Source organism: Oratosquilla oratoria, chromosome 40 (assembly GCF_046742065.1).
Source record: "Oratosquilla oratoria isolate Oo_2021 chromosome 40, ASM4674206v1, whole genome shotgun sequence".
NCBI lineage: Eukaryota > Metazoa > Arthropoda > Malacostraca > Stomatopoda > Squillidae > Oratosquilla > Oratosquilla oratoria.
Window position 1 is genome coordinate 29,483,402 of NC_134816.1, and position 26,957 is coordinate 29,510,358.

The following is a 26,957-nucleotide window of genomic DNA, read 5'->3' on the forward strand; positions in this document are numbered from 1 at the left end:
AAATGGTCTGTAGGTGTTGTATTTGTGCAGCCTGTAATTGTTTTACAGGCTGCATGTAAGGCACCTGGGTTAGATGGATGTCATGCAAGTGTCTAAAAAAAGGGAGGTACAGTGATGGCAGACTGGCTGGTGAGGTTGCTTAATGTGTGTCTAAAAGAGGGTAGAGTGCTGGATGACAAGTGTGAGTGTAGTAGTTTCAGAGGGACCAGTTTGTTGAGTGTAGTTGTAAAGGCTTATTGGAGGGTTTCGATTGAGAGGATTAGGAGAGGAACAGAGGGAGTAAGGAAAAGTAGGGGTTAAGTGGATCAGATTTTTGTGGTAAGGCAGATATGTGAGAAAACTTTAGGTAAAGGTAAGGACATTTTTAGGCCTTTATGGATTTGGAAAAGGGTTATGACAGGGTAGACAGGAAAGCACTGTGGGAGGTATTGAAGATATATGAGATAGGAGGATAGATGTTAAGAGTAGTCAAGAGTATCTACAAGAGTAGTAGAGCCTGTGTTAGAATTAGAAATGGAGAGAGTGAGTGGTTTGAGGTAGAGGTGAACTTTTCCAGGGATGCGTCATGTTGCCATTACTTCAATTTGTACATGGATGGGGTGGTGCAAGAGGTAAATACAAGGGTAATGGGTCAGGGATTGGAGATGATTAAAAAAAATAAGAGAAAAATGGGAGATAAGCCATTTGTTGTTTGCTGATGACACTACATTTGTACCAGAATCAGAGGAGGGATTAAGGAAGTTAGTGATGGAGTTTGGAAAGGTGTGCAAAAGAAGGAAGTTGAAGATAAATGTAGGTAAAAGTAGGGTGATGAGATGTACAAGGGGAGATGATGGCAGTAAATTGGAAGAAAATATTAAGGGAGAGAGGCTGAACGATGTGAATAGCTTTAGATGCTTGGGGGCAAATGTTGTGGGAAAGGGAGGAGTGGAGGTGAAGGTAGAATGTAGATTGAGAAGCAAGTAAATGCCTTGGGGGATTAAAAAGTGTAATGAGAAATAGACATTTGGGAATGGATGCTAAGAGGAGATTGTATGAAGGGGTGATTGTGCTGACAGCACTGTATTGGGCAGAAACATGGAACATAAGAGAAAGAGAGGAAGATTTTAAATGTGTTTGAGATGAAATGCTTGAGAAGTATGGTTGGGGTTACTAGGCTGGATAGAGTGAAAAATGAGGAGGTGAGGAGGAGAGTGGGGAGTGGAAAAGGAGTTGGGATATAGGATTGATGAAAGAGTATTGGACACATGGAAAGAGTGAAAAAAGATTAGTGAAAGAGGTGTGGAAGGCAGAGGTGGATGAAATGAAAATAAAGGGGTGACCAAGCACAAGATGGATGGATGGAGGAAAGCGGCATTGGGAAAGAGGGGAGTGTCTGTTGAGGAAAGAAGGGAGAAGACAGAAGATAGGGATGAATGGAGAATGATTGTGTATATATGGATGATGTTGTGATGCATGGAAGAGAGTGGGTGGGGGACAGGGGGGATGAGGGAGTATGTGTGAAGGATGTTCTGACACAGCCTGAAGGGATTTCTCCCCACTTTCTTTTTTTTTCTACATGAGAGGACAGTTTGGATGGGGGGGTCATCAATTAAATGAAGTGGCCTTGCTGTGGATGTGCTGTGTCTTGCTGCATTGCTTCTGACCCAGGGCAGTGGGCAAGACTCAGAGATGACCTGCCATCCAGGAAGAGCCAAGAAAAGAGGGAGAGAGGGGTGGTGAATGAGTGTGGAGTATGCGGGGATGAAATGGGTGGAAATGGATTTATGTCTTTGACTTATGCTCCCTTCTTAGTATGGGGGAAAAAGTCCTTGGTGTGTGTGCATATATATATATATATACATATATATATATATATATATATATATATATATATATATATATATATATATATATATATATACATACATACATACAAACATATAGCAAGGCTATATTACTAGGGAGGTAGCCAAAAAGGAAAAGGCAATAAAATCATTCCCACCCATTCCATCCCTGAATACACTCCACATCCCTCCACCCTCCTTCTTATCTTAGCACCTCCTGGATGACGGGTCATCCCTGCACCTTGTCCACTGCCCTGGGTCAGAAGCAGTGTCGCAAGACACAGCACATCCACAGCAAGGCCGCTTCATTAAATTGGCGACCCCCCCCTCTCCGTTCCCCCATTGCATAAAAGGAGAAGACGGGGAGAAATCCCTTCGGGCTGCGTCAAATTTTGCTCACACATACTACCTCACCCCCCATCCCCCTGCCCATTCCACCTCATGCATCACAACATCCTCCATATACAACCATTCTCCATTCACCCGTCTTCTGTCCTCTCCCGTCCTTCCTCAACAGACATTCCCCTCTTCCCCAAAGCCCCCTTCACCCCATCCATCCACCTCGTCCTAGGACGTCCTCTCATGTTTGCTCCCTCCATATCTGTCTTCCATACCTATTTTACTAGTCCTTCTTCACTCATTCTTTCCATGTGTCCAAACCATCCTAATACCCTTTCATCAACACTATCTCCCAGCTCCCTTTCCATCCCTCTTCTCCCCCTCACCTCCTCATTTCTCACTCTATCTAGCCTAGTAACCCCCATCATACTTCTCAGACACCTCATCTCAAACACATACAAAATCCTTCTCTCTTCCTCTCTATGTTCCATGTTTCTGCTCCATACAGTGCTGTTGGCACAATCACTCTTTCATACAGTCTCCTCTTAGCATCCATTCCCAAATGTCTATTCCTCATTACACTCTTTAATCCACCAAGGCATTTACTCGCTTCTCTCAATCTACATTCTACCTCCACCTTCACTCCACCTTTTCCTGCCACATTTGCACCCAAGTATCTAAAACTATCCACTTCCTCCAGTCGCTCTCCCTTAATGCTCACTTCCAGTCTACTGCCACTTTCACCCCTTGTACATCTCATCACCTTACTTTTACCCACATTTATCTTTAGCTTTCTTCTATCACATACTCTCCCAAACTCTGCCATCAACTTCCTCAATCCCTCCTCCGATCCTGCCACAAGCGCAGTGTCGTCCGCAAACAATAGCTGGCTCACCTCCCACTTTTCTCCATTTTCTTTAACCATCTCCAATCCCTGACCCACTACCCTTGCATTTACCTCTCGCACTACCCCATCCATGTATAAGTTGAACAGCCAGGGCGACATAACGCATCCTTGACGAAGTCCCACCTTTACCTCGAACCACTCACTCTCCATTTCTAATCCTGACACAAGCTCTACTACTCTCATAAAAACTCTTGACAGCTCCCAGAAGCTTTCCTCCTATCCCGTATATCTGCAGTACCTCCCACAGTGCCTTTCTGTCTACCCTATCGTAAGCCTTTTCCAGATCCATAAAAGCCCAAAAAACATCCTTCCCCTTTCCTATAGCTTTCTCACATATCTGTCTTACCACAAAGATCTGATCTACACAACCTCTACCTGTCCTAAATCCACACTGTTCCTCACCAATTCCCTCTGTTCCTTTCCTAATCCTCTCAATCAAGACCCACCCATAACCCTTCCCAGCTACACTTAACCTCTTCAGTACGGTTCAAAATCTCACGGGCAGCATTAGCTGTCAGACGTACAATGTGTCATAATAATACTCGCATCATAAAATATAGTCACTGCTTATATCGATCATTCTCTCTTTCACCCGTGAATTTTGATAACCATAGAAAATGTGATGAAGACAGTTTAGAGAGTATGTCATTATGCAGGGGCAACTACAATAAATATAATCAAGACGCCGATATGGCAGCCTCGCGTATCCACTTGCTCCTCATGACGCCTACATATGCGGCACCGTGTAGAAGGGGTTAACAAGCTAATCCCTCTGAAACTACTACATTCACACTTGTCCCCTTTTCCCTTGTAAAGAGGAACTATGCAGGCACCTCTCCAGTCCTCCAGCACTCTACCCTCTCCTCAGCAAACATTGAATAATGGGGTAAGAGTTTGACAGAAAATTTTGAAAGTAATAAAAATATGTTTTGGAAAGAAATTAAGAGAGGAAGAGGAGGCGAATCAAGTAGAGAAGAAAAGGTAAAAGGTGCAGATGGAGAGATGATAATGGAAGAGAAGGCAGTAAGGGGAAGATGGACAGAATATTTTAGGGATTTGCTAAATGTGAAGGAGGATAGGGAGGGAAAGATAGCTGCAGTTGGAAATGCTAAGAAAATGAGAGTGATGAGTGAGGAGAATGGAGGAGAAATAAGGAAGGATGAGGTGAAGGCAGTTGTTAAGATGATGAAAGCAGGTAAAGCACCTGGTCTGGATGGATGCCATGCGGAATGTCTGAAAAAGGGAGGTACAGTGATGGTGGACTGGTTGGTGAGGTTATTTAATGTTTGCTGGAGAGAGGGTAGAGTGCTGGAGGACTGGAGGAGTGCCTGCATAGTTCCTCTTTACAAGGGAAAAGGGGACTAAGTGTGAATGTAGTAGTTTCAGAGGGATTAGCTTGTTAAGTATAGTTGGGAAGGCTTATGGGAGGATCTTGATTGAGAGGATTAGGAGAGGAACAGGAGTAATTGGTGAGGAACAGTGTGGATTTAGGACAAGTAGAGGTTGTGTAGATCAGATCTTTGTGGTAAGACAGATATGTGAGAAAGCTATAGGAAAGGGGAAGGATGTTTTTTGGGCCTTTATGGATCTGGAAAAGGTTTATGATTGGGTACACAGAAAGCAACTGTGGGAGGTTATGCAGATATACGGGATAGGAGGAAAGCTTCTGGGAGCTGTCAAGAGTTTTTATGAGAGTAGTAGAGCTTGTGTCAGGATTAGAAATGTTGAGAGTGAGTGGTTTGAGGTAAAGGTGGGACTTCGTCAAGGATGCGTTATGTCGCCCTGGCTGTTCAACTTATACATGGATGGGGTGGTGCGAGAGGTAAATGCAAGGGTGGTGGGCAAGGGATTGGAGATGGTTAAAGAAAATGGAGAAAAGTGGGAGGTGAGCCAGCTGTTGTTTGCGGACGATACTGCGCTTGTGGCAGGATCGGAGGAGGGATTGAGGAAGTTGGTGGCAGAGTTTGGGAGAGTATGTGATAGAAGAAAGCTAAAGATAAATGTGGGTAAAAGTAAGGTGATGAGATGTACAAGGGGTGAAAGTGGCGGTAGACTGGAGGTGAGCATTAACCCCTTCCATATGGTGCCGCATACGTAGGCGGCATGAGGAGCAAGTGGATACGTGAGGCTGCCATATCGGCGTCTTGATTATATTTGTTGTAGTTGCCCCTGCGTAATGACATACTCTCTAAACTGTCTTCATCACATTTTCTATGGTTATCAAAATTCACGGGTGAAAGAGAGAACGATCAATATAAGCGGTGACTATATTTTATGATGCGAGTATTATTACGACACATCGTACGTATGGCAGCTAATGCTGCCTGTGAGATTTTGGCCCGTACTGAAGAGGTTAAGGGAGAGCGACTGGAGGAAGAGGATAGTTTTAGATACTTGGGTGCAAATGTGGCAGGGAAAGGTGGAGTGAAGGTGGAGATAGAATGTAGATTGAGAGAAGTGAGTAAATGCCTTGGTGGATTAAAGAGTGTAATGAGGAATAGACATTTGGGAATGGATGCTAAGAGGAGACTGTATGAAGGAGTGATTGTGCCAACAGCACTGTATGGGGCGGAAACATGGAACATAAGAGAGGAAGAGAGAAGGAGTTTGAATGTGTTTGAGATGAGGTGTCTGAGAAGTATGATGGGGGTTACTAGGCTAGATAGAGTGAGAAATGAGGAGGTGAGGAGAACAGGGGTGGAAAAGGAGTTGGGAGATAGGGTTGATGAAAGAATATTAGGATGGTTTGGACACATGGAAAGAATGAGTGAAGAAAGACTAGTAAAAGAGGTATGGAAGGCAGATGTGGAGGAAGTGAACATCCTAGGATGAGGTGGATGGATGGGGTGAAGGGGGCTTTGGGGAAGAGGGGAATGTCTGTTGAGGAAGGACGGGAGAGGACAGAAGACAGGGGTGAATGGAGAATGGTTGTATATGGATAATGTTGTGATTGCATGAGGTGGAATGGGCGGGGGGTGAGGTAGTATGTGTGAGCAAAATTTGACGCGGCACAAAGGGATTTCTCCCCGTCCTCTCCATTTATGCAATGGGGGGACAGAGAGGGGGAGGTCGCCGATTTAATGAAGCGGCCTTGCTATGGATGTGCTGTGTCTTGCGACACTGCTTCTGACCCAGGGCAGTGGACAAGGTGCAGGGATGACCCGTCATCCAGGAGGTGCTGAGATAAGAGGGAGGGTGGAGGGGTGTGGAGTGTATTCAGGGATGGAATGGGTGGAAATGATTTTATGCCTTTCCCTTTTTGGCTACCTCCCTTGTAAGGGGGAAAAAGCCTTGGTATATGTATGTCTTACGATCCAAGTGGGAATACTTGGTGGCAGTATTCTTTTTCCCCACCACAGAAAAAGAATACTCAGAGAAATGGTACAGGACAGCAACAAGGGGTTGGGGGACAGAATAACGGAGGGACAGTCGTAGTATAAAAGTGTCATCATTTCTCTATGAACAGAGTTTTCCTCTATCATAGACAAAATGATGTGTGGCTCTGGTCCGTAGGGGTGCCCCATATAGACCCTAAAGTATCAACTGCATGCTACTTTGCCACAATATACGCACACACACACACACACAAAATCCTCTGTAAGGGGCACCATCCTAGCCTCACAATAGGGGGGGAATCTGTGACATTAAACCAAATCATCACCATCATGTATAGTGTATATAACTAAGAGACCACATAATATTCCAAGAAGAATTTCATACCAATCATGTATAGCTACAACATGACAAAACATAGGTTGTGGTGGTCATGTGAGATGAAAGTTCATAAGAATAACCTTCTTGATGTTTGTTTTTTATTACCAAAAGCACTCTCACACCTCCATATGGAGGTACAGCTTGGAGTGTACTCTGTTCCTGTACCAGACCCAAACTCTCTCTTTATCAACTTTAACTGTTCACATAAGGACAGCTGACAATCAGTGACTGCTCCCCTCCTCCTACTCATTGGTGATAGAGAAAGAGACTCACACTAATGTAACACAATCAACAGTTTCAAGTATCGCTCACTGCTCCATCAACAAACTGAAAGACAACACATTGCTGCATGCCAGACCCCCTGATATCCATCTCTCTGAATCCTCTCTCCCTTGAGAGGATAGAGTTCACCTAACCAGGCTGCAGTGGAGCCACCATCTAGCCCTATCCTCATGCAGTGCCAACACATTACACAATGTGTTGTTTGTAGTGTAGTGGGTGGGCTTTTCCAACCGGCCGTGTGATTCACAACCATTCTAATTTCATGCAGTGGGGTAGCGCCAATCTTGACACAGAGGGGAAAGGTATGTCACATGCTAAACTCTCCAGGATGGTATCTATACCTGAGTGGGCAAAGAGCAACACTCTTGCATTTATAGATTTATTACAGCAGCATCCTTGCCTCTGAAGCATGAAGTGCAATGAGTACAAATGGAGCAACTTAAGAAGTGCAAATTTAGAAGTAATTAAAGCAAAAATTTCTTTCTTGAGAAACTGTGAACTGGAAAATGAGGACACACATCCTCCTCTCGACAATGTTCAGAGCTGACTGATGCACTGCAGCACTACAGGTAATAACAGACAGTTTGGACACTCAACACTGCAAACTTTTTGATGCAGCACTGCACAAGGCTCAGTGTGGAGTAAGCTGGACGATCACAGTGCAGATAACTGTCCTGGATGTAATATCCCATACTATACAACACATTATGGAAGACTACATTGTATACAATCATGCACGCCAATAACACAATATATACTCTATATGGAATTGGTGGGAAAACATTGTTCCAACCACGGCATTCCTCAGGGGGATGGAACTGCATGGCCTGACAGTCTAGGGAATGACAACAATAACAATAGTCTATAGTTTCTTCCCAGAAAGATCTATGGGAAGACCCAAGGATCATTGCTTACTACTTTGGGGCTGCAAGTTTCTGTCACTGGATTTCAAAGCAAAAACTTCTTATCATTATAGCTATACATACCTGTATAATTTTTTGATTAGCATTCTTTCCTCTACCAAAACCAATCTTGATTCCAGAAGAGAATTCTGTTGCTTTTGCCGGAAGACGGGATTTGGCTGCCATCTCCTCTTCTAGAATTTGTTGTTCCTCCTTCAGTTTATCTGCATGGGACTTTACAATAAGGGAAGCATCCCCTTCAGAGGCAAGCAAGTCCTGCAAAATTGCAAAAATTTGTTACATATGAACATATTCTTTCATCTACATAAACTCTAATGGGCTTAAGAGGTCAACAGACCAAAAGAATACCTGTACATGAAGGGAAGTATCCAATTTTGAAGAAAACAAGTTTTAAAAAACAAAAAACTCTTATAGTACTTCAAATATACAATTTTATCCTCTAACTCCTGACAAAGGTTACCTGACTCAAAGATCACTCTACCCATTTCACCTTTTTGGCTTTCAGTAGTTTCTATTCTCAAAGAATGACAGCATACTTTCCTGATTTCATTTTTCTTTCTTAATATGTCTAAAGACCTGATTCTACCAAGAAGTAGACTTCACAGTTAAGAAGGGCTCATGTCATAAATACATCCTAGGAGTCATTTCTGTGTCTGTCTGTGTTTCCTACTACATCGCTTATGACTCAGGGCAGTGAGCAGAATACAAGAATGACCCATCATCCATGAGGAGCTAAGATGATAGGGAGGAAAGGGGGATGGGAGCGGAGTGGGTGGGAATGAAATGGGTGGGAGCAGGTATGTGCCTTTTGACTTGGCTACCTCCCTAGTAAGGGGGAAAAAGCCCTTGGTATATAGATAAATAGATGAGTCATTCCTTCAAATAAATATAATCATGTAATATATTGACAAAAAGGAACAAAGTATACTGTCACAATGAAAGGTTAAACACTGAGATACAGAGATTTCACTTATTTTTGTAAAGGCAGATCTTTTTCCATTCTTATGGAAAATAAAATAAAAAATACAAACCTGCAATAGTGTTGTTTTGGTTCTTTCTTTTGATAGTCTTTGTTTTTCTAGCTCTTCTTGAATCTTCTTGGCTCGTTCTTCACCCACTAACCTTTCCTCCTCCATTAATCTTTCAAGTTCTTCTTCTTCCCGGCTCCTAATCAAAATGTAATACACAATAAAGTGTAAGAAATATGACATCTACATATTCCCTGAAAGATAAGTTGGGAGGTGTTGATGAAGGAGTGTTGGGATGGTTTGAACACATGGAAAAAAAAAGTGATGAGAGATTGGTGGGAGAGGTGTGGAAGGCTGAGGTGGAGGGAGTGAACATGAGGGGGCGACTTAGGATAAGATTGGATGGGGTTAAAGGGGTATTGGGAAAGAGGGGAATGTCTGTTGAGGAAAGAAGGGAGAGGATGGAAGATGAGGCTGAGTGGAGAATGGTTGTGTATGGATGATGCTGTGATGCATGGAAGGGGATGGGTGGGGAATGAGGGAGGGGTAAGGGTGTGTGTGTGAATGAAATTTTGATGCACCCTGAAGGGATTTCTCCCTGTTTTCTCTTTTTCTGCATGAGGGGATGGAGCAGCCTTGCCATGGATATGCTGTGTCTTGCTGCATTTATTCTGACCAAGGGCAGTGGGCAAGATGCAGGGATGACCAGTCATCCAAGAGAGGCCCAGAAAAGAGAGAGGGAGGGAGGGGTGGTGAATGGAAGTGAAGAATGTGGGGATGAAATGGGTGGGAGTGGATTATGTCTGTGACTTGGGCTACTTCCTTTGTATGGGGGAAAAAAGCCCTTGGTATATGTACAGTATGTATCTACATGTTCCCTGCAGGTTGTAAGTGTTCTAGAAAGGATAAGTGTTACTGAGGACAACCAGCCTCAATGCATGAAAAGCAGATTTCTAAAATAAAGGTATGAAAAATGGAACAAGAAATACTTTCGTAGCCTGGCCAGCTGTCAGCAGGTCCACAAAGATTATACCTATGTCAGAAGAGACAGTGTAAATGATGGAAGACTAAGTTGGATATCTTGGCTAAGAGTGAAGTGTAAGTAAAGGATAAGGGTGAGTAGGAGATAGAGGACATAAGACGGGTGAGCACAAAGATGTATATTTATCTAATTGTAATTTACAGAAGGTAGTCCTGTAAGACGGACAGCAGAGAGACTTGTCTCCTTGTCACTCATCTTCAAAATCCATCAACCCACTCACATTCACCTGGAGCTCCAGACTAGTCCCAAGATGGTTCTCTATTGACTTTAACCACTTCAGTACGAGTCAAATTCTTGCACGCAGCATTGGCTACCAAATGTACGATTCATTACACTACTAGCATTATAAAATATAAAGTCACTGCTGTATTACTCATTCTCTTTTACTCTGAGTAATAATAAACACAGAAAATGTGATCAAACCAGTTCACAGAATCTGGGGGTAACTCATGTACATCTACAAAAAGATATGTAATCAAGACGACGACACCAGCATCCTCCTGTACCCACTCGCGCCCCATGACGCCTTCATACGCCTCATCGTACCGAAGTGGTTAATTGTATTTTCTCTACCTTTTCACATAAGGAGAGCTGACACCTAATGACTGCTCCCATCCTACTACCACAGTGAGTCCTCATTATACGGTACATATGCGTTCCTGAAAACCTTAGCGCAAATTGAAATTACCGTATACCGAACCCAAGTTTCGACTTATGGTAGACATACAGTAGAAACCCGATTTAACGAACTAATTCAGCCAAGGTCCAGTCCGCTAAATTGAATTTTCCATTAAATTGAGCGAGTGAGCGTTGGTGTAACAGTGTTGCCAGGGCAGATTATACAAATGATACGTACCTAAAAATTCCCTAGTGTATACACATACACATACAGTATATATATTATTGTAAGTGAATTATAGGCAGCACAATCGTGAACTGCAAACGAACAGCAACGTGCAGTAATTTGTTGCAACATGTGTGTGTGTGTATTTACCTAGTTGTATATTACGGGAAGGGGACCTATGCTCGTGGTGTCCCGTCTTCATATCTCATTTTATCTAAACTATTTTTAAATTGATGTATTGTTTTTGTACACACCACTTTCTCATCTAACTTGTTCCAACTGTCTATTACTCTGTGAGGAAAGCTGTTCTTTTTCACATATCTTCTATAGCTGTCTTTCTTGATTTTCTTTCCGTGTCCTCTTGTATTTCTATCATCCCATTTTATCAGATTCTCTCTATCAATAATTTCTATGCCTTTCATGATTCTGTAAATAGCTATCAAATCTCCTCTCTCTCTTCTTTGCCCTAGTGTCTGTAGTTTAAGTTTTGCTAGTCTCTCTTCATATGATAGTTTTGAGAATGTTGGTGCCAATTTTGTAACTGCACTTTGTATTCTTTCAAGTTTTTTTATACATTTTTTTGTACTTGGTGACCATATCGTTGCTGCATATTCCAATCTTGGTCTTATCAGAGTGATTAGAATTTTCTTCACCATTTCTTCATCCAGGTATGTAAATGCCACTTTGATTGTTCTTATTAAGTTATAAGTTTCTCCAAAAATCTTATTTATATGTTTTTCAGGTGACATAACAATGACTCCCAGGTCGCCCTCATTTTCTACTTTTTTATTCCTTCTTCTCCCAATTTATATGATCCTGTTATTCTGTTTTTGCTTTTTCCAAATTCCATTATACTACACTTTTTAGTGTTGAACTCCATCTCCCACTTCCTACTCCATTCCTGTACTTTATTTAGATCACTCTGTAGTGACTCACAATCTTCTTCCGTGTTCACTTTTTTAACAGTTTTGCATCATCTGCAAAGAAGCTCATATAACTTTCAATTCCATCATCCATATCATTGATATATATAGCAAACATTATCAGGGCCAGAACTGTTCCTTGTGGAACACCGCTTATTACTTCATCCCATTTTGAGTGTTTGTCTCTTATCACTACTCTCATTTTTCTTTCTTGCAAAAAGTCTTCCATCCATATAAGCAGTTTGCCCTGTATTCCTCCTTCAGTTTCTAATTTCTTAAGCAATTTCTTACGTGGTACTTTGTCAAAAGCTTTTTTTTAGGTCTAGAAATGCACAATTAGCCCATCCATCTCTTTCTTGTATTATATCTATTAGCCTTGAATAGAAACATATTAAATTGGTGATGCATGATCGTCCTTGTCTGAATCCAAATTTTTTCTAAATATTTTACCCATCTACTTTTGACAATTCTTTCACATATTTTTGTTATTGTACTTGTTAGAGAGACTGGTCTGTAGTTGGTAGGGTCTTCTTTATTTCCTCCTTTATCTAGAGGTACTATATTTGCTTTTTTCCAATCTTCTGGGACTTTTCCTTCTTTCAAGGAACTGTTTATTATGCTATGTATTTTGTCTGCCAGTTCATTTCTGCATTCTTTCAAAATCCAGTTTGCTATTTCATCTGGTCCATGCGATTTTCTGACATCAAGATTACTCAAGTGTTTCAATATTTCATTCTTTGTTACTTCTATTTCTTTCATGGAGGGGACTTTCTCTTTCCATTCGATCTCTCCAGGTTGTATGTTCTCCCTTGTAAACACTGATTTAAAATGCTTGTTCATAATTTCCGCCATTTCAATTTCCTCTGTGTATTCAACTCCTTGTCTTAATTTCTCCAAATCTTGTTTTTCAGTTTGTTGTTTACAAATCTGTAGAACAGTTTTGGTTGATCTTTACATTTTTCTATGACATCTTTTTCATATTTTCTCTTTTCCTCTCAGCATGCTTGTACATATTCATTTCTATAACAAGTATATATTTTCCATTTTTCAGGTCTGTCTTTTTTCCATTTGGTCCAAGCTTTGTCTCTTTTGTCTTTTAACTCCCTACAACTTTTGTTGTACCAGCACTTTACATATTCTTTTTCTTGTTTTTGTCTTGGGACATACTTTTCCACTCCTTTTTTATAAATTTTTGTCAAAATATTCCATTTCTCTTCCACTGTTGTTTCTTCTTTGTATATTCCTTCCCAGTTTTCTTTTTGAAAGAATTCTCTTATTTTATCAAAGTTTGTTTTTTCATACATCATTCTTCCTTTTCTATATTGTTCATTTCTTTTCATGTATTTTTCCTCATTTAGTTCCAGTTCAATCAGTATATGGTCACTTTTACTTATTGGTGTTTTATATTCAATCTTTTCTACTATTCTAGGTTCAGATGTGATTATTAGGTCTAGTCTCGATGGTTCTTCTTCATTTCTATACCTAGTGTTCTCCTGTATCCATTGCGTCATTGTATGGTCAGTAATCATCTCGAGTAGAACATTTCCCCATGAGCCGTCTCCACCCTTTACTGTCATCTCTTCCCAGCAGACTTCTTTGCAATTAAAGTCGCCCATCATAACTATTCTTCCTCCATCTTCCATTATCTTGTTTAGTGTTATTCTTGTGTCTTCTAACATACTTTTATGTTCACTCTCTTCCCACGAGGCTGTTTTTGGGGGCACGTAGTTTATTACAAACTTTCTGCTCTTCTTATCTCTGTCTTCTATTTCTATCATAATCATCTCTACTCTGTTCTTTCCATATGTAACACTCTTCACGTTTATATCCTTCTTAGTCAGGAACATAACTCCACCCCCTTGTTTTATCTCTCTGTTTCTAATCCAATAATTATATGCATTGTGTCCTATGCTGTTGGGTGGTAGTGGACCTTTTGATTTTGTCTCAACAATTCCCATTATGTCCGGATCTTTTTCCTTCAGATACTCGTTCAGTTCATTTAGTCCTGTTATTAATCCATCTATATTTGTGTAGGATACTCTTAACTTTCTGTTATTTCCATTGTATTCTCTGTTTCTTTTTTGTTTTTCTGTTATGGTCCATTTCTTCAATTTCATATTCACTACTCTCCAGTAGAATTCTTCTTTTTCTGACTCCGTTCTGGTCTCGTTTTTTTCTTTAGCTTCTTTCCTTTTCATTTTTTCCTCCTCTCTTTCCTCTTTATTAATTTCTCTTTTTATCCATACCTTTTTATATTGTTCACTTGCTGCTAGCTTCCCTGTTTTTGTTAAGATATTCTCTGCTGTTGCTTGTGATCTGAATTTAATCTTAATTGGTCTGGTCTTATCTGTACTATACTTTCTGAGCCTAAACTTCTCTTCAATTTGTTTCATTATTTCAGGTTCATATTCTTGAACTAATTCTAGTAATCTACTTACTTTTTCATTTTCCTCCTTGATTCTTGTGGTTCTATCTGGGTTATGTTTCTCTTCCATTCCTAATATAATTATACATTTCTTTTTATCTGCTAAGTCTTACAATATTCTCCTTCTGTCTCATCACTTTGATAACTGAGTCTTCAGTTTGTTCTTTCATTTGCTATTTAATTATATCAGTAAATGCAACTTTACTATTTTCCTGTATCTTCCTCCACCCCTGTGCCTCTTTTGCTATTGTTTCTTTATTGTCTTTATTGTTCCTTTTTAATTCTTCATTCTCCTCTTTTACTTCTCTTAACTGTCTTTTTAGTTCTTCTATTTCATCAGTTAAGTTTTTGTTCGCCTTCTCTAGTTCTTCCAATCTTTCAACCCTTTCCGCAATTTTTGACATTTTACCGAACCTAATCTCCCAATGTTCTGTCATTTGTTCAAGTTTTTCCTCCAGTTTTGCCAGTCGGGGGAGGTTGGTATCCGCCCCCCCCCCTCATTAAATCCATGGAAATTATTATTCTCACCTTCTATTGTGCTGCTCTTATCTATGTTTCTAATCTTTACATTTTTGTTAGTTCCTTCGTCGTCACTAAATTGATCCGGTCCGCGCTTGTTTACATGGCGTCTGCCTGCCTGGACCAAGTCCTCTCCTTCCTCATTTCCTTCCATTTCCCTCAGTAATCCCTCCCCTTCTCCTTTTTCCTCACTTTCCCCCTACACCACGAGCAATCCCCTTCCCTACAAATACAATAGGTACTTCCTTTGCGTTGAGATCCACGAAAATTTCACTTTTTCTTCAGGACGTCAATCCTCGCCATCTGTTCGACGTGTATTTACCTAGTTGTATTTTACGGGAAGGGGAGCTATGCTCGTGGGGTCCCGTCTTCATTTCTCATTTTATCTAAACAATTTTTAAATTCATGTATTGTTTTTGCACACACCACTTTCTCATCTAACTTGTTCCAACTGTCTATTACTCTGTGAGGAAAGCTGTTCTTTTTCAAATCTCTTCTATAGCTGTCTTTTTTTATTTTCTTTCCGTATCCTCTTGTATTTCTGTCATCCCATTTTATCAGCTTCTCTCTATCAGTAATTTCTATGCCTTTCATGATTCTGTAAATAGCTATAAAATCTCCTCTCTCTCTTCTTTGCTCTAGTGTCTGTAGTTCAAGTTTTTGTAGTCTCTCTTCATATGATAGTTTTGAGAGTGTTGGTGCCAGTTTTGTAATTGCTCTTTGTATTCTTTCAAGTTTTTTTATACATTTTTTTGTACTTGGTGACCATATCGTTGCTGCATATTCCAATCTTGGTCTTATCAGGGTGATTAGGATTTTCCTCACCATTTCTTCATCCAGGTATGTAAATGCCACTTTGATTGTTCTTATTAAATTATAAGTTTCTCCAAAAATCTTATTTATATGTTTCTCAGGTGACATATTATTCATAACAATGACTCCCAGGTCCTTCTCATTTTCTACTATTTTGATTCCTTCTTCTCCCAAATTATATGATCCTGTTATTCTGTTTTTGCTTTTTCCAAATTCCATTATACTACACTTTTTTGTATTGAACTCCATCTCCCACTTCCTACTCCATTCCTGTACTTTATTTAGATCTCTCTGTAGTGATTCACAATCTTCTTCAGTTTTCACTCTTTTCAGTAGTTTTGCATCGTCTGCAAAGAAGCTCATATAGCATTCAATTCCTTCATCCATATCATTAATATATATAGCAAACATTATTGGGGCCAGAACTGTTCCCTGCGGGACACCGCTTATTACTTCATTCCATTTTGAGTGCTGGTTTCTTATCACTACTCTCATTTTTCTTTCTTGCAAAAAGTCTTCCATCCAATTTAGTAATTTACCTTGTATTCCTCCTTCAGATTCTAGTTTCTTAAGCAACTTCTTATGTGGTACTTTGTCAAAAGCTTTTTTTAGGTCTAGAAATGCACAATCAGCCCATCCATCTCTTTCTTGTATTATATCTATTAGCCTTGAATAGAAACATATTAAATTGGTGATGCATGATCGTCCTTGTCTGAATCCAAATTGCCTTGGATTTAGTACGTTGTTTTTTTCCAAGTATTTTACCCATCTACTTTTGATAATTCTTTCACAAATTTTTGCTATTGTACTTGTTAGAGAGACTGGTCTATAGTTGGTAGGTTCTTCTCTATTTCCTCCTTTATATATAGGTACTATATTTGCTTTTTTCCAATCTTCTGGAACTTTTCCTTCTTTCAAGGAACTGCTTATTATGCTATGTATTTTGTCTGCCAGTTCATTCCTGCATTCTTTCAGAATCCAGTTTGCTATTTCATCTGGTCCATGCGATTTTCTGACATCAAGATTACTCAAATGTATCAATATTTCATTCTTTGATACTTCTATTTCTTCTATAGGGGGGACTTTCTCTTTCCATTCAATCTCTTCAGGTTGTATGTTCTCCCTTGTAAACACTGATTTAAAATGTTTGTTCATAATTTCCGCCATTTCCATTTCCTCAGTGTATTCAACTCCTCCTTGTCTTAATTTCTCCAAGTCCTGTTTGTTTTTCAGTTTATTGTTTACAAATCTGTAGAATAGTTTTGGTTGATCTTTACATTTTTCTATGACGTCTTTTTCATATTTTCTCTTTTCCTCTCTGCACGTTTGTACATATTCATTTCTATAACCGGTATATATTTTCAATTTTTCAGGTCTTCTGTCTTTTTTCCATCTGGTCCAGGCTTTGTCTCTTTTGTCTTTTAACTCCCTACAACTTTTGTTGTACCAGCATTTTACATATTCTTTTTCTTGTTTTTGTCTTGGGACATACTTTTCCACTCCTTTTTTGTAAATTTTTGTCAAAATATTCCATTTCTCTTCCACTGATGTTTCTTCTTTGTATATTTCTTCCCAGTTTTCTTGTTGAAAGAATTCTCTTATTTTATCAAAGTTTGTTTTTTCATACATCATTCTTCCTTTTCTATATTGTTCATTTCTTTTCATATATTTTTCTTCATTAAGTTCCAGTTCAATCAATATGTGGTCACTTTTACCTATTGGTGTTTTATATTCAATCTTGTCCACTATTCTAGGTTCAGATGTAATTAATAAGTCTAGTCTCGATGGTTCTTCTTCATTTCTATACCTAGTGTTCTCCTGTATCCATTGTGTCATTGTGTGGTCAATAATCATCTCAAGTAGAGCGTTTCCCCATGAGTCGTCTCCACCCTTTACTGTCATTTCTTCCCAGCTGATTTCTTTGCAATTAAAGTCGCCCATCATAACTATTCTTCCTCCATCTTCCATTATTTTATTTAATGTTATCTTTGTGTCCTCTAACATACTTTTATGTTCACTCTCCTCCCATGAGGCTGTTTTTGGAGGCACATAATTTATCACAAATTTTCTGCTCTTCTTATCTCTGTCTTCCACTTCTATCATAATCATCTCTACTGTATTCTTTCCATATATGACACCTTTCACGTTTATATCCTTCTTAGTCAGGAACATAACTCCACCCCCTTGCTTTTTCTCTCTGTTTCTAATCCAATAATTGTATGCATCATGTCCTACACTGTTGGGTGGTAGTGGGCCTTTTAATTTTGTTTCTACAATTCCCATTATGTCCGGTTCTTTTTCCTTCAAATAATCATTCAGCTCATTCAATCCTGTTATTAATCCATCTATATTTGTGTAAGACACTCTTAGTTTTCTGCCACTTCCATTGTGTTCTCTGTTTCCCTTATGTTTTTCTTTTGTATGTCGAACTTCCTTAGTTTCATGTTCACTACTCTCCAATAGAATCTCTCTTTCTCTGACTCCGTTCTGTTCTCATTTTTTGCCTTAGCTTCCAGTCTTTTCTGCTTTTCTTCCTCTCTTTCCTCTTTATTCATTTCCCTTTTTATCCATATCTTTTTATATTGTTCACTTGTTGCTAGTTTCCCTGTTTTGGATAAGATATTCTCTGCCGTTGTTTGTGACTTGAATTTAATCTTAATTGGTCTGGTCTTGTCTGTGCTATACTTTCCGAGTCTAAATTTCTCTTCGATTTGTTTCATAATTTCTGGTTCATCTTCCTGAACTGATTCTAGTAATCGGCTTACTTTTTCATTTTCCTCTTTGATTCTTGTGGTTCTATCTGGGTTGTGTTTCTCTTCCATTCCTAATATAATCATACATTTCTTCTTGTCTGCTAAATCTCTTACTATATTCTCCTTTTGTCTCATCACTTTAATAACTGAGTCTTCAGTATGTTCTTTCAATTGCTGTTTGACTATGTCAGTGAATGAAACCTTATTTCCTTCTTGGGTTGTTTTCCAATTCTTAGCTTCTTTAGCTATTGTCTCTGTTTTCTTTACTATTCTTCTTCAATTCCTCATTCTCCACCTTTACATCTCTTAACTGTCTTTTTAGGTCTTCTATTTCATCAGTTAAGTTTTTATTCGCCTTTTCTAGTTCTTCCAATCTTTCAACCCTTTGTAAAATGGTGTTCATATGACCTAACCTACTCTCCAAGTCCTCGATCACCTTATCAACCTTCTCCTCTAGTCTTGTCAGTCGGGGGGGGTTTGTGTCCCCCCCACCCTCTTTAAATCCCTTGAAAATATTCTCATCACTTTCTACTGTATTGTTCCTATCTATACTTCTAATCTTTACATTCTTATTAGACATTTCGTCGTCTTCCAGTTGGGCTTGCGGTCGTTTGTTTACTTTTCGGCGGTCTGCTTGGGCCAAGTCCTCTACTTCCTCATTTCCTTCCATTTCCCCAGCAATCCCTCCCCTTCTCCTCTTTCCTTACTTTCCCACTACCCCACAAGCAATTTCCCCCCCACCCTGTAAATACAAAAAGGCACTTCTCTTTGCGTTGGGATCCACAATCGGCACTTTTCTTCAGAACGTTCTTCAAGCCGTCCGTTCGTTGAAAGTGTGTGTGTGTGTGTGTTGTGTAACAATGATATGAGCTGTCTGTGAATTTCGCGGAATATTAGTCATAGCTTCGTGTTTGGTTCGATGTACATAATTCTAGCGATTAATAGGACTGGGCAGTTGGTTTTTGGATAGTGAGCGTTATTGTTGTGTTGTTGCAGAAAACGTAGTTCAATGTTATAGAAGTGTTTTTCGTGGTGATTACTCTCGCTTACTGATTTTGAATTTTCCCATCAACTTACTGCCTATTATACCGTCTATTTCTACTTGAATATATCTCTGCTACAATTATACTTTATACATATACTGAATTATATATTATTGTGTATATATTATAGTACGTATATATATATATATATATATATTTATATACCTCCAAAGTATTAAATTATAAATTTTTCCTTGACTCCACCACCACAATCTGGTAACATCTGGTAACATTGGACTCTGAGACATGCATGTGGCCAGTTGATGGAAAATGCTCAACTTAGCTTACCGTTCCCGCTACATTGAGCTATTTCCGTAGACGCGCATCTGGCCAGCTAGCAGAAAATGGTCAACTTAGCGGACCATTTCCGCTAAGTTGAGCATTTTTGTTATTGCTATTTGCAGTTCGCTAATTTGAGCTTCCGCTAAATTGAGATTCGTTAAATCGGGCTTCCATTGTACCTTCTCCCTGCTCTTTCCTCTTCAAAATATCTAATTTTACCTCCAAAACACGAGCGGATACCGTATCTGAATTTTTCTTACCATAAATAGAATCAAGGGTAGTAATCACCAAATACCTTAACTGTGAAATTACCGGATAATGAATTACCATATAAGGAGGACTCACTGTACTACTACAAGCCAGTGGAAAAAAAAAAAATCCACACTAATAAAACACTGACAACACTCTGATATTTCTTCCTAGAGCAGTCTATAGAAAAGTCCACAAACTATTGCCAGCCACTGAAGAAGAGTTATGAGTTTCCAGTCAATGATCCCAAATAATTGAATTTGATTTTGGCAACCAGTGAAAGTGTCAAAAGTCTGTAAATCCTGAATTATTTGAAGTCCAGTGACTGATGATTAAATATAATTGTCTCAACATACCTTTTCGATAAATTTCTCCTTATTTCATCCTTGTGTAATTTTTCATAACTTTCTAGCTTCTTTTCAATTTCAGATCTATTAACGTCATTTACAAGATCTAAAACAATATTTTCTATTTCTTCAATATAATTATTCCAGTCGTCTGGTCTTTCAAAATCGTCCTCTTGTTTGTTGTAAACTTTCATGACCTGATAACAAGATAATTATTGAGATAACAAGAAATTAAGAAATGAATAATAATAAAATACACTCATACACATAATCAAAAGGCTTTTTCCCCTTTATAAGGGGGTGGCCAATTCAAACTATACATCCACCTTACACCTATCCCATACCCAACTAACAGGGCCCCCGAGAGGAACAAAATGTGCTGGTGCAAGACTGGTCTGGCCACGGCTAGTGTAGGGCCCCTGAGGGGTGGGGTCTGATGTGGCTTGTCACAGATAAGAAATCGTGTATGTTGGCTGTCGCTAAAATATTTGGCACATGGAAATCCCTATCAGCTTCAAAGCAACAATAAAAATTCATGCATAATTGCCCATTTCAATTTCCAATTTTGATATTCATGGGCCCCTAGACTCTTATGGGCCCTGGTGTGGTGCACCGGCTGCACACCCCTCTCGAAGGCCCTGCCAACTAAAACCTCATTTGTCCCTCCCTTTGCACTTTGTGGATGAAGAGTCATTCCTTTCCTCCACACTATTTGGGTGGTCAGAGGCAATGCAACTACACATTATTTCCACAGCATGTCCTGACAGCCACAGTTAGTTTAACTTCCCCCCAACACTGTATCATACACTTCCTTAAAAGGGAAGTACCCATATAAGGCATGCATGCACCCACTCCCACTTAGTGAAATTCTAGGCAACAACTATTATTACAAATTCCATAACTCTTTTTCAAGTTTCATGTTTCTCAGATGCTTTAAACCCCTAGAATTAATCTGAAACATATTACATGTCAACCTTACCCTTCTGCGTATATCAATTTCCTTTTCCACCATTGGGTCCTCGAAAACCTGGAATCGGAACTTGGAACGTTTCAAAACGATTTCGCATTCTGGGCATTGTCCAGATTCTGATGAAAAAAAATAAATAAGTAAATACATATATAATAATAATGACAACAAAAATATTGTACAGTATTTAGCTTTAACTAAGACACAATATATTCCAGAATCAAACATCACACAAAATAAATTAAACATGTCAACTTACAATGCCTAACATTCAGATTAAAGACAAAAATATATTCTTCTCTAAAAGATTTATATGTCAATATGGAGACAATGGTTGCATATCTTGGGGCCATAGCTGAATTATGATGTGATGATAATGTTAATGAACTAAGTTATCAGTCAATCCATTGTCCCATATTTCTCTTGTGGGAAATCCATGGCAACCAGGTAATTGGCAACAGCTATCAGATTGACTCATAAGTCACTCACAGAAGAAATACTGTGTTGCTGTCCTAGTGTAGCCATGGTGGAACAATGTAAGATGAAGTGTTTGATGTCTTCTGTGTTCTGCTTGTTTCTGTGGCCAGGCCTATTTTGTGTTGGTGTTGCTTTAATGCAGAATGACAACCTGAATTTGGTTATAATAGTATGATTCTTGATTCTCTTGGAAATTAAGCCAATAAAATATTATGGAATAAAAAAAGACACCAACTGGCCCAAATAGAAGTTGGTCTACTGTATGTTGACAGATCTGCAAAGTTAATTGGTCCGATAAAGGGACAAAAGCAATCTGGAGTTTAAAAACATTTAGTCGGAAAAGTATACACCTAGGCCACAGGGTTTCTCGTCACCTCAATAAAATTGCTTGGCATTTGCCAGACCAAAACTTGAAAAGTAATGTGCAGGTGCGACGGGGATATAAGAAGTGTATATCTCATTATGTATAATGTTTTTTATTTTTCCTCTGTTGATGTATGGCATAACAAAATCTGTATAGAGATATGGGGATATGAATACAGTATAACTGATTACTTACCTTTAATGAAATACAATTTAACACAGCTTTCACACAGGGCATGTCCACAGACATTAACCATCAACTTGAGGTGAGGGTTCCGATACTTTGTTGTTTTGCATGATGGGCATTGAATATCATAGCTGGCATCATACAAGTCCATTGTTCTGAAATTTTAATAATCATAAATTACCAACACTAGTAAAATAAAACTGAAGGGACATATAAAATACTAAATAGTATATACAACCATGTACATATGCTATACAGAACAGTAATCAATAACCCTGATTAACCACTTCAATATGAGATCGAATTTTCGTGTGCAGCATCAGCTGTCATATGTACAATTCATAACACTATTCACAATATAATATATAAAGTCACTGTTATATTACTCATTCTCTTTTACTCTGAGTAATAGTAAACCCAGAAAACATGATCAAACCAGTTCACAGAATGCAGGGTAACTCATGTACAACTACAAAAATTTTTACATAATCAAGATGCTGACGTTGGCATCCTTGCGTACCCACTTGTGCCTCATGATGCCTACGAGGTTGTCATTGTACCGAAGTGGTTAAGAAAATGCACTCCTAAAATGATCAGAACAACATAAAATAATAGGATACTTATAGCCTAGTAGTTAGCATATTTGATGACATATGAGACCCAATATCATTAGAAACCTGTCCTCTTTCATCACCAATAGAGGGCATACACTTGGGAGTGCACTGCTTCTCTTATATACCGATTCTTTTTGTAGTATGCCAAATGAGAAAACTATGATTGAAAAGTGGAGAAGAGAAGCTTGGATACACACAATCAAAAGAGAAGCTTGGATACCCGTAATCCAAAGAGAAGACTGGATGACTTGGTCCTATGAGCAAATATCAGAAGGCAAACTGTGTGGAGAGCACTGATTAGAGTTGGATTGACATTTTTCCTGGATGCTTTCCAGGAACAAAGTTGGCTGGTACATGTAGCCCCTTAGGAGTGCACTGCTTCTCTCATATACTGATTCTATTCCCCACAAGTTCCTCCTTGCAAATCTCCATTCAATCACCTTTCCCATTTAAAACAGCTCTAAGTGGGTTTGGCTGCTTTGCTCCAGCCATGAGGTCTATGGGTGCCTCCTTCATTTCCACCAAGAAAAGCTCATTCTATGGGTGGGATTAACACCAGGGAAGTGTGCCATATACTAATATAGATAGAGGTAACATTCATGCTGGTAACAGGCTTGATTGTGCTGCATGGAACAGTCACTGGTTTGCTATAGCCATAACAGTAATACCCCATAGTTCTTCCGAGGCACTTGGTGACAAATACATTAACACATCTCTTCCGGCCAACATTCATTGACCATGTTTCACAATCATACAACAAGACTGGGAGCAAAGAACAACTTAAGATTAAGATCTTAAGTCTTCCTGGATATATATCAATAATGTCGCATACTCTGGTTAAGTTCAAACATCATGGGCCATGCAAACCACAGACCCTTTGCAATGTCAAGACCTCTTGCAATGTTTATGTGTAGAACCTGCACGTGCTTGGTGTGAAGCAAAACATTTGCCATGATCTGTTGTTGTAGTAGCAATCATACTAAATTTATGGAACTTTTGTGATTTGCGTTACATTTTAGATATAAAAAAAATGCCATATAGTTGCTATGCTGTTGGTTGCACAAACTGCAAGATTGGATAAAATTCTTCATTGCTTTTTATAGTATACCAAAAGGGAAAAATACAATCAAAAAAGTGGAGAAGAGAAGCTTAGATACACACAATCCAAAGAGAAGCTTGGATACCCACAATCTGAAGAGAAGACTGGAAGACTTGGTCCTATGACCAGATATCAAAAGCCAAACTGTGTGGAGATCACTGATTGGAGCTGGATTGACATTTTTCCTGGATGCTTTCCAGGAACAAAGTTGGCTGGTACATGTAGCCGGCTCATTTAATTTGAAGTGTACTGTAGCCTCTAACTTGAAGAGATGAGCTGTCACATGACTATAGCAGTGAGAACTTAACCATCAGCCTTGGTAAGGCATACCAAAGTCTTATACAGTACTGTCTTAACACCTTGGCATTGACTAAGTAATGCCTACAGAATGAAAAGAAATACTAAAATTTGTACTTTTGAATCAATCAGCTTATAACCTACATCATTAATGATCAGAATCTCATTAGTCATATTTTTGTTAGTTATTCAAGATTCAAAATTAATGAAGATTTAATTTGAGAATGTGAATATTCATATCTTAAGTTGAGCACGACTTATCTTCAAAAATCTTTTTTTTCAAAATATGTACATCGAAGCATGGCCTAACTGACAAAGTGAACGTTAACTATATGTTAAAGTTCTCTTTGTCAGTTAGGCCATGCTTCAATGTACATATTTTTTTAAAAAAGATTTTTGAAGATAAGTCATGCTCAACTTAAGATATGAATATTCACATTCTCAACTTACTTCTGACTTGATAAAACAAAACTGGATGCTGTTGGTAACTGGATGATAATGACAATCCTGCCCATGACCAGCAACAAAGTAATCATAAGCTAAAGACTTGTACACTTTCATGGACTCCTTTGTGGAAATGCTTGGCTTGTTAACAAGGTATTTGTTGACATCTCTCCATGTTAGGCCCAGTAATTTTGAAATATCACTTACCCACTCACCATCATACAGAGAGAAGGGGTCAGGAAGTTTCTCTACACTGCTGAGAGTCAGTTTTGATACATAACATTAACCCCTTCCATACGGTGCCGCACACGTAGGCGTCATGAACTTAGATCTCGGTGGCAGCAGCCAATGCCAGCCGTACGACGTGTCGTAATAATACTCGCATCATAAAATATAGTCACCGCTTATATCGATCGTTCTCTCTTCACCCGTGAATTTTGATAACCATAGAAAATGCGATTACAAAAGAATTAGAAAGAATTTCATTATGGAGGGGCGACTACAATAAATATAATCAAGACGCCGATATGGCAGCCTCGCGAATACACTCGCTCCCCATGACGCCTACGTGTGCGGCACCGTATGGAAGGGGTTAAGCATCTTCAAGTTCTTTGAAGTAAGTGAAAGGATACATTTTCATGCAGAGTTTTTTGTTGATCTTGCAGCCTCGTGTCATCTAAAATGTCATCTATTGCCTCACATTATGAGCACACATGTTGTTTACAACATAGCTCCTACTTTCTGCAAGAAGGGGTCAAGTGCCTCACAGTATGCGCAAGCATGTTGCTTGTTACAGACCTCCTACTTCATGCAAGAAGGGGTCTACTGCCTCATAGTATGTGCACTCATGTTGTTAACAGCAGAGCTCCTACTTCTTCATCATTTCATGCAAAAAGGGGTCAATTCATTAGGACTTTCTGATATAACATACCACTGTTATGCATTATGATTATACAACCAAGGGAGTAGAAGCTTTCCAAGACCATAAAGTCATTGCTGCATATATCTTATATGGATAATATGGACATACTTAACTGTATTATCCACTGTGCCCTAAACATCTGAACCTTTATTTTAATCCTAAAGATCTGGAATCCCAGCAGTCCTACCTCACTATTCAGTAACTCAAGAGTTGTAACCAGAACCTCCAATGATTCCATAAGAAATATTATCATTATCAGCATAGACAAAGCTTATGACCTCTGACTTTATATTACCAAAGACGGCAGTCCCTGTAAGTATAATGTCAATGACACCGATTCACAACTCTGAGCAATAACCAGTTCATGCAGGTGTTGGGGAAGTTCTGGGGCATGGACGCTTCTGACTTACTCCTGAATTACTACAAAAAAAGTTGGACATGCACCCTCCATTTCTGAATTTAGATGGTACACTCTCCCTCCCCTAAAATACACACATGAGATTAAATGCTTGCTACATAATTATTATTATGAATATCATAATCATAATATGTAGCAAGCATTTCTCATGTATTTTGTATTATGTCTATGATAATAAGAGATAAAAAATATTTATTCCTGGCTCACGGTATAAGTTTATGATGAATACACTGAACTTCTATATTATGAAACCATTCCAAGTACTAATTCAAAGTTATAGCACTGTAGTGTCTGAGCTGCCACTGCTCATACGTTCAAGTCTCAACATGATCGAACATTTCATATCATACCTCACCTCCACATTTAAACCAAAATAACCCCGTTAATAACACTTCTTTTGGGTTAATTATCTCTTCTAAATAGTTACCATTATGCAATATCAAACTAAAACATATAACAATACTTGCATAAAAATTAATTATTTTCATAAGCACAACTTCCATGAAGGAATGGTTTTCTTTTGTTTACATACACGATCGACATTTAGGGAACAACTATGGAAATAGGCTACCAGAGACAACTGATATAATAAAAATCTTAGACAGGAATTAAACTTGAGTAGTATCAATGTTCTTTACATTTCTGGTAACTCATTTTTTTCATTGAAAGATGACTACTTCTTTAATGGGAGAATTTCCGATAATGCTTTGGTCGTCAAATTTTGGCAAAGAAGTGTAATATCATTTATTAGTATTGTGAAACTTCACTTGTCATAGATAAATGTATAATACTTTTGGATAGTGATATTTTGTATATTATTCCATATATTTCTTATATTGGTATTTTTGTGTAATGATATTTTCACTGTGAAGGTTTGTCATTCATCTGTACTGTAGATGGTCCTTCAAACCCGATTCGAACCACCGCGTCAGCATAGTTACAAGTTTAGAATTGGCGATTTATTTTTCAT

At 38.8% G+C, this 26,957-nt stretch overlaps 1 protein-coding gene across 2 annotated transcripts in view; it reads right to left on the reverse strand.

Annotated features, from left to right (window-relative positions):
- Positions 1–26,555, reverse strand: part of Mat1 (CDK-activating kinase assembly factor) — a 31,263-nt gene extending 4,708 nt beyond the window's left edge. Inside the window, exons 1-6 of one of the 2 annotated variants that reach the window (XM_076177464.1) lie at positions 26,455–26,555; positions 22,203–22,348; positions 21,179–21,285; positions 20,209–20,396; positions 9,023–9,158; positions 8,055–8,246 (exon numbers count right to left, since the gene is read on the reverse strand). In XM_076177464.1, coding sequence (XP_076033579.1) covers positions 8,055–8,246; positions 9,023–9,158; positions 20,209–20,396; positions 21,179–21,285; positions 22,203–22,344 — 765 coding nt within the window. In that variant the 5' untranslated portion in view covers positions 22,345–22,348; positions 26,455–26,555. Of the gene's footprint in view, positions 1–8,054; positions 8,247–9,022; positions 9,159–20,208; positions 20,397–21,178; positions 21,286–22,202; positions 22,349–26,194; positions 26,314–26,454 lie in introns of those variants that run through there. The other variant, XM_076177465.1, reaches the window with a different exon arrangement.
- Between the last annotated feature and the right edge of the window lie 402 nt (positions 26,556–26,957).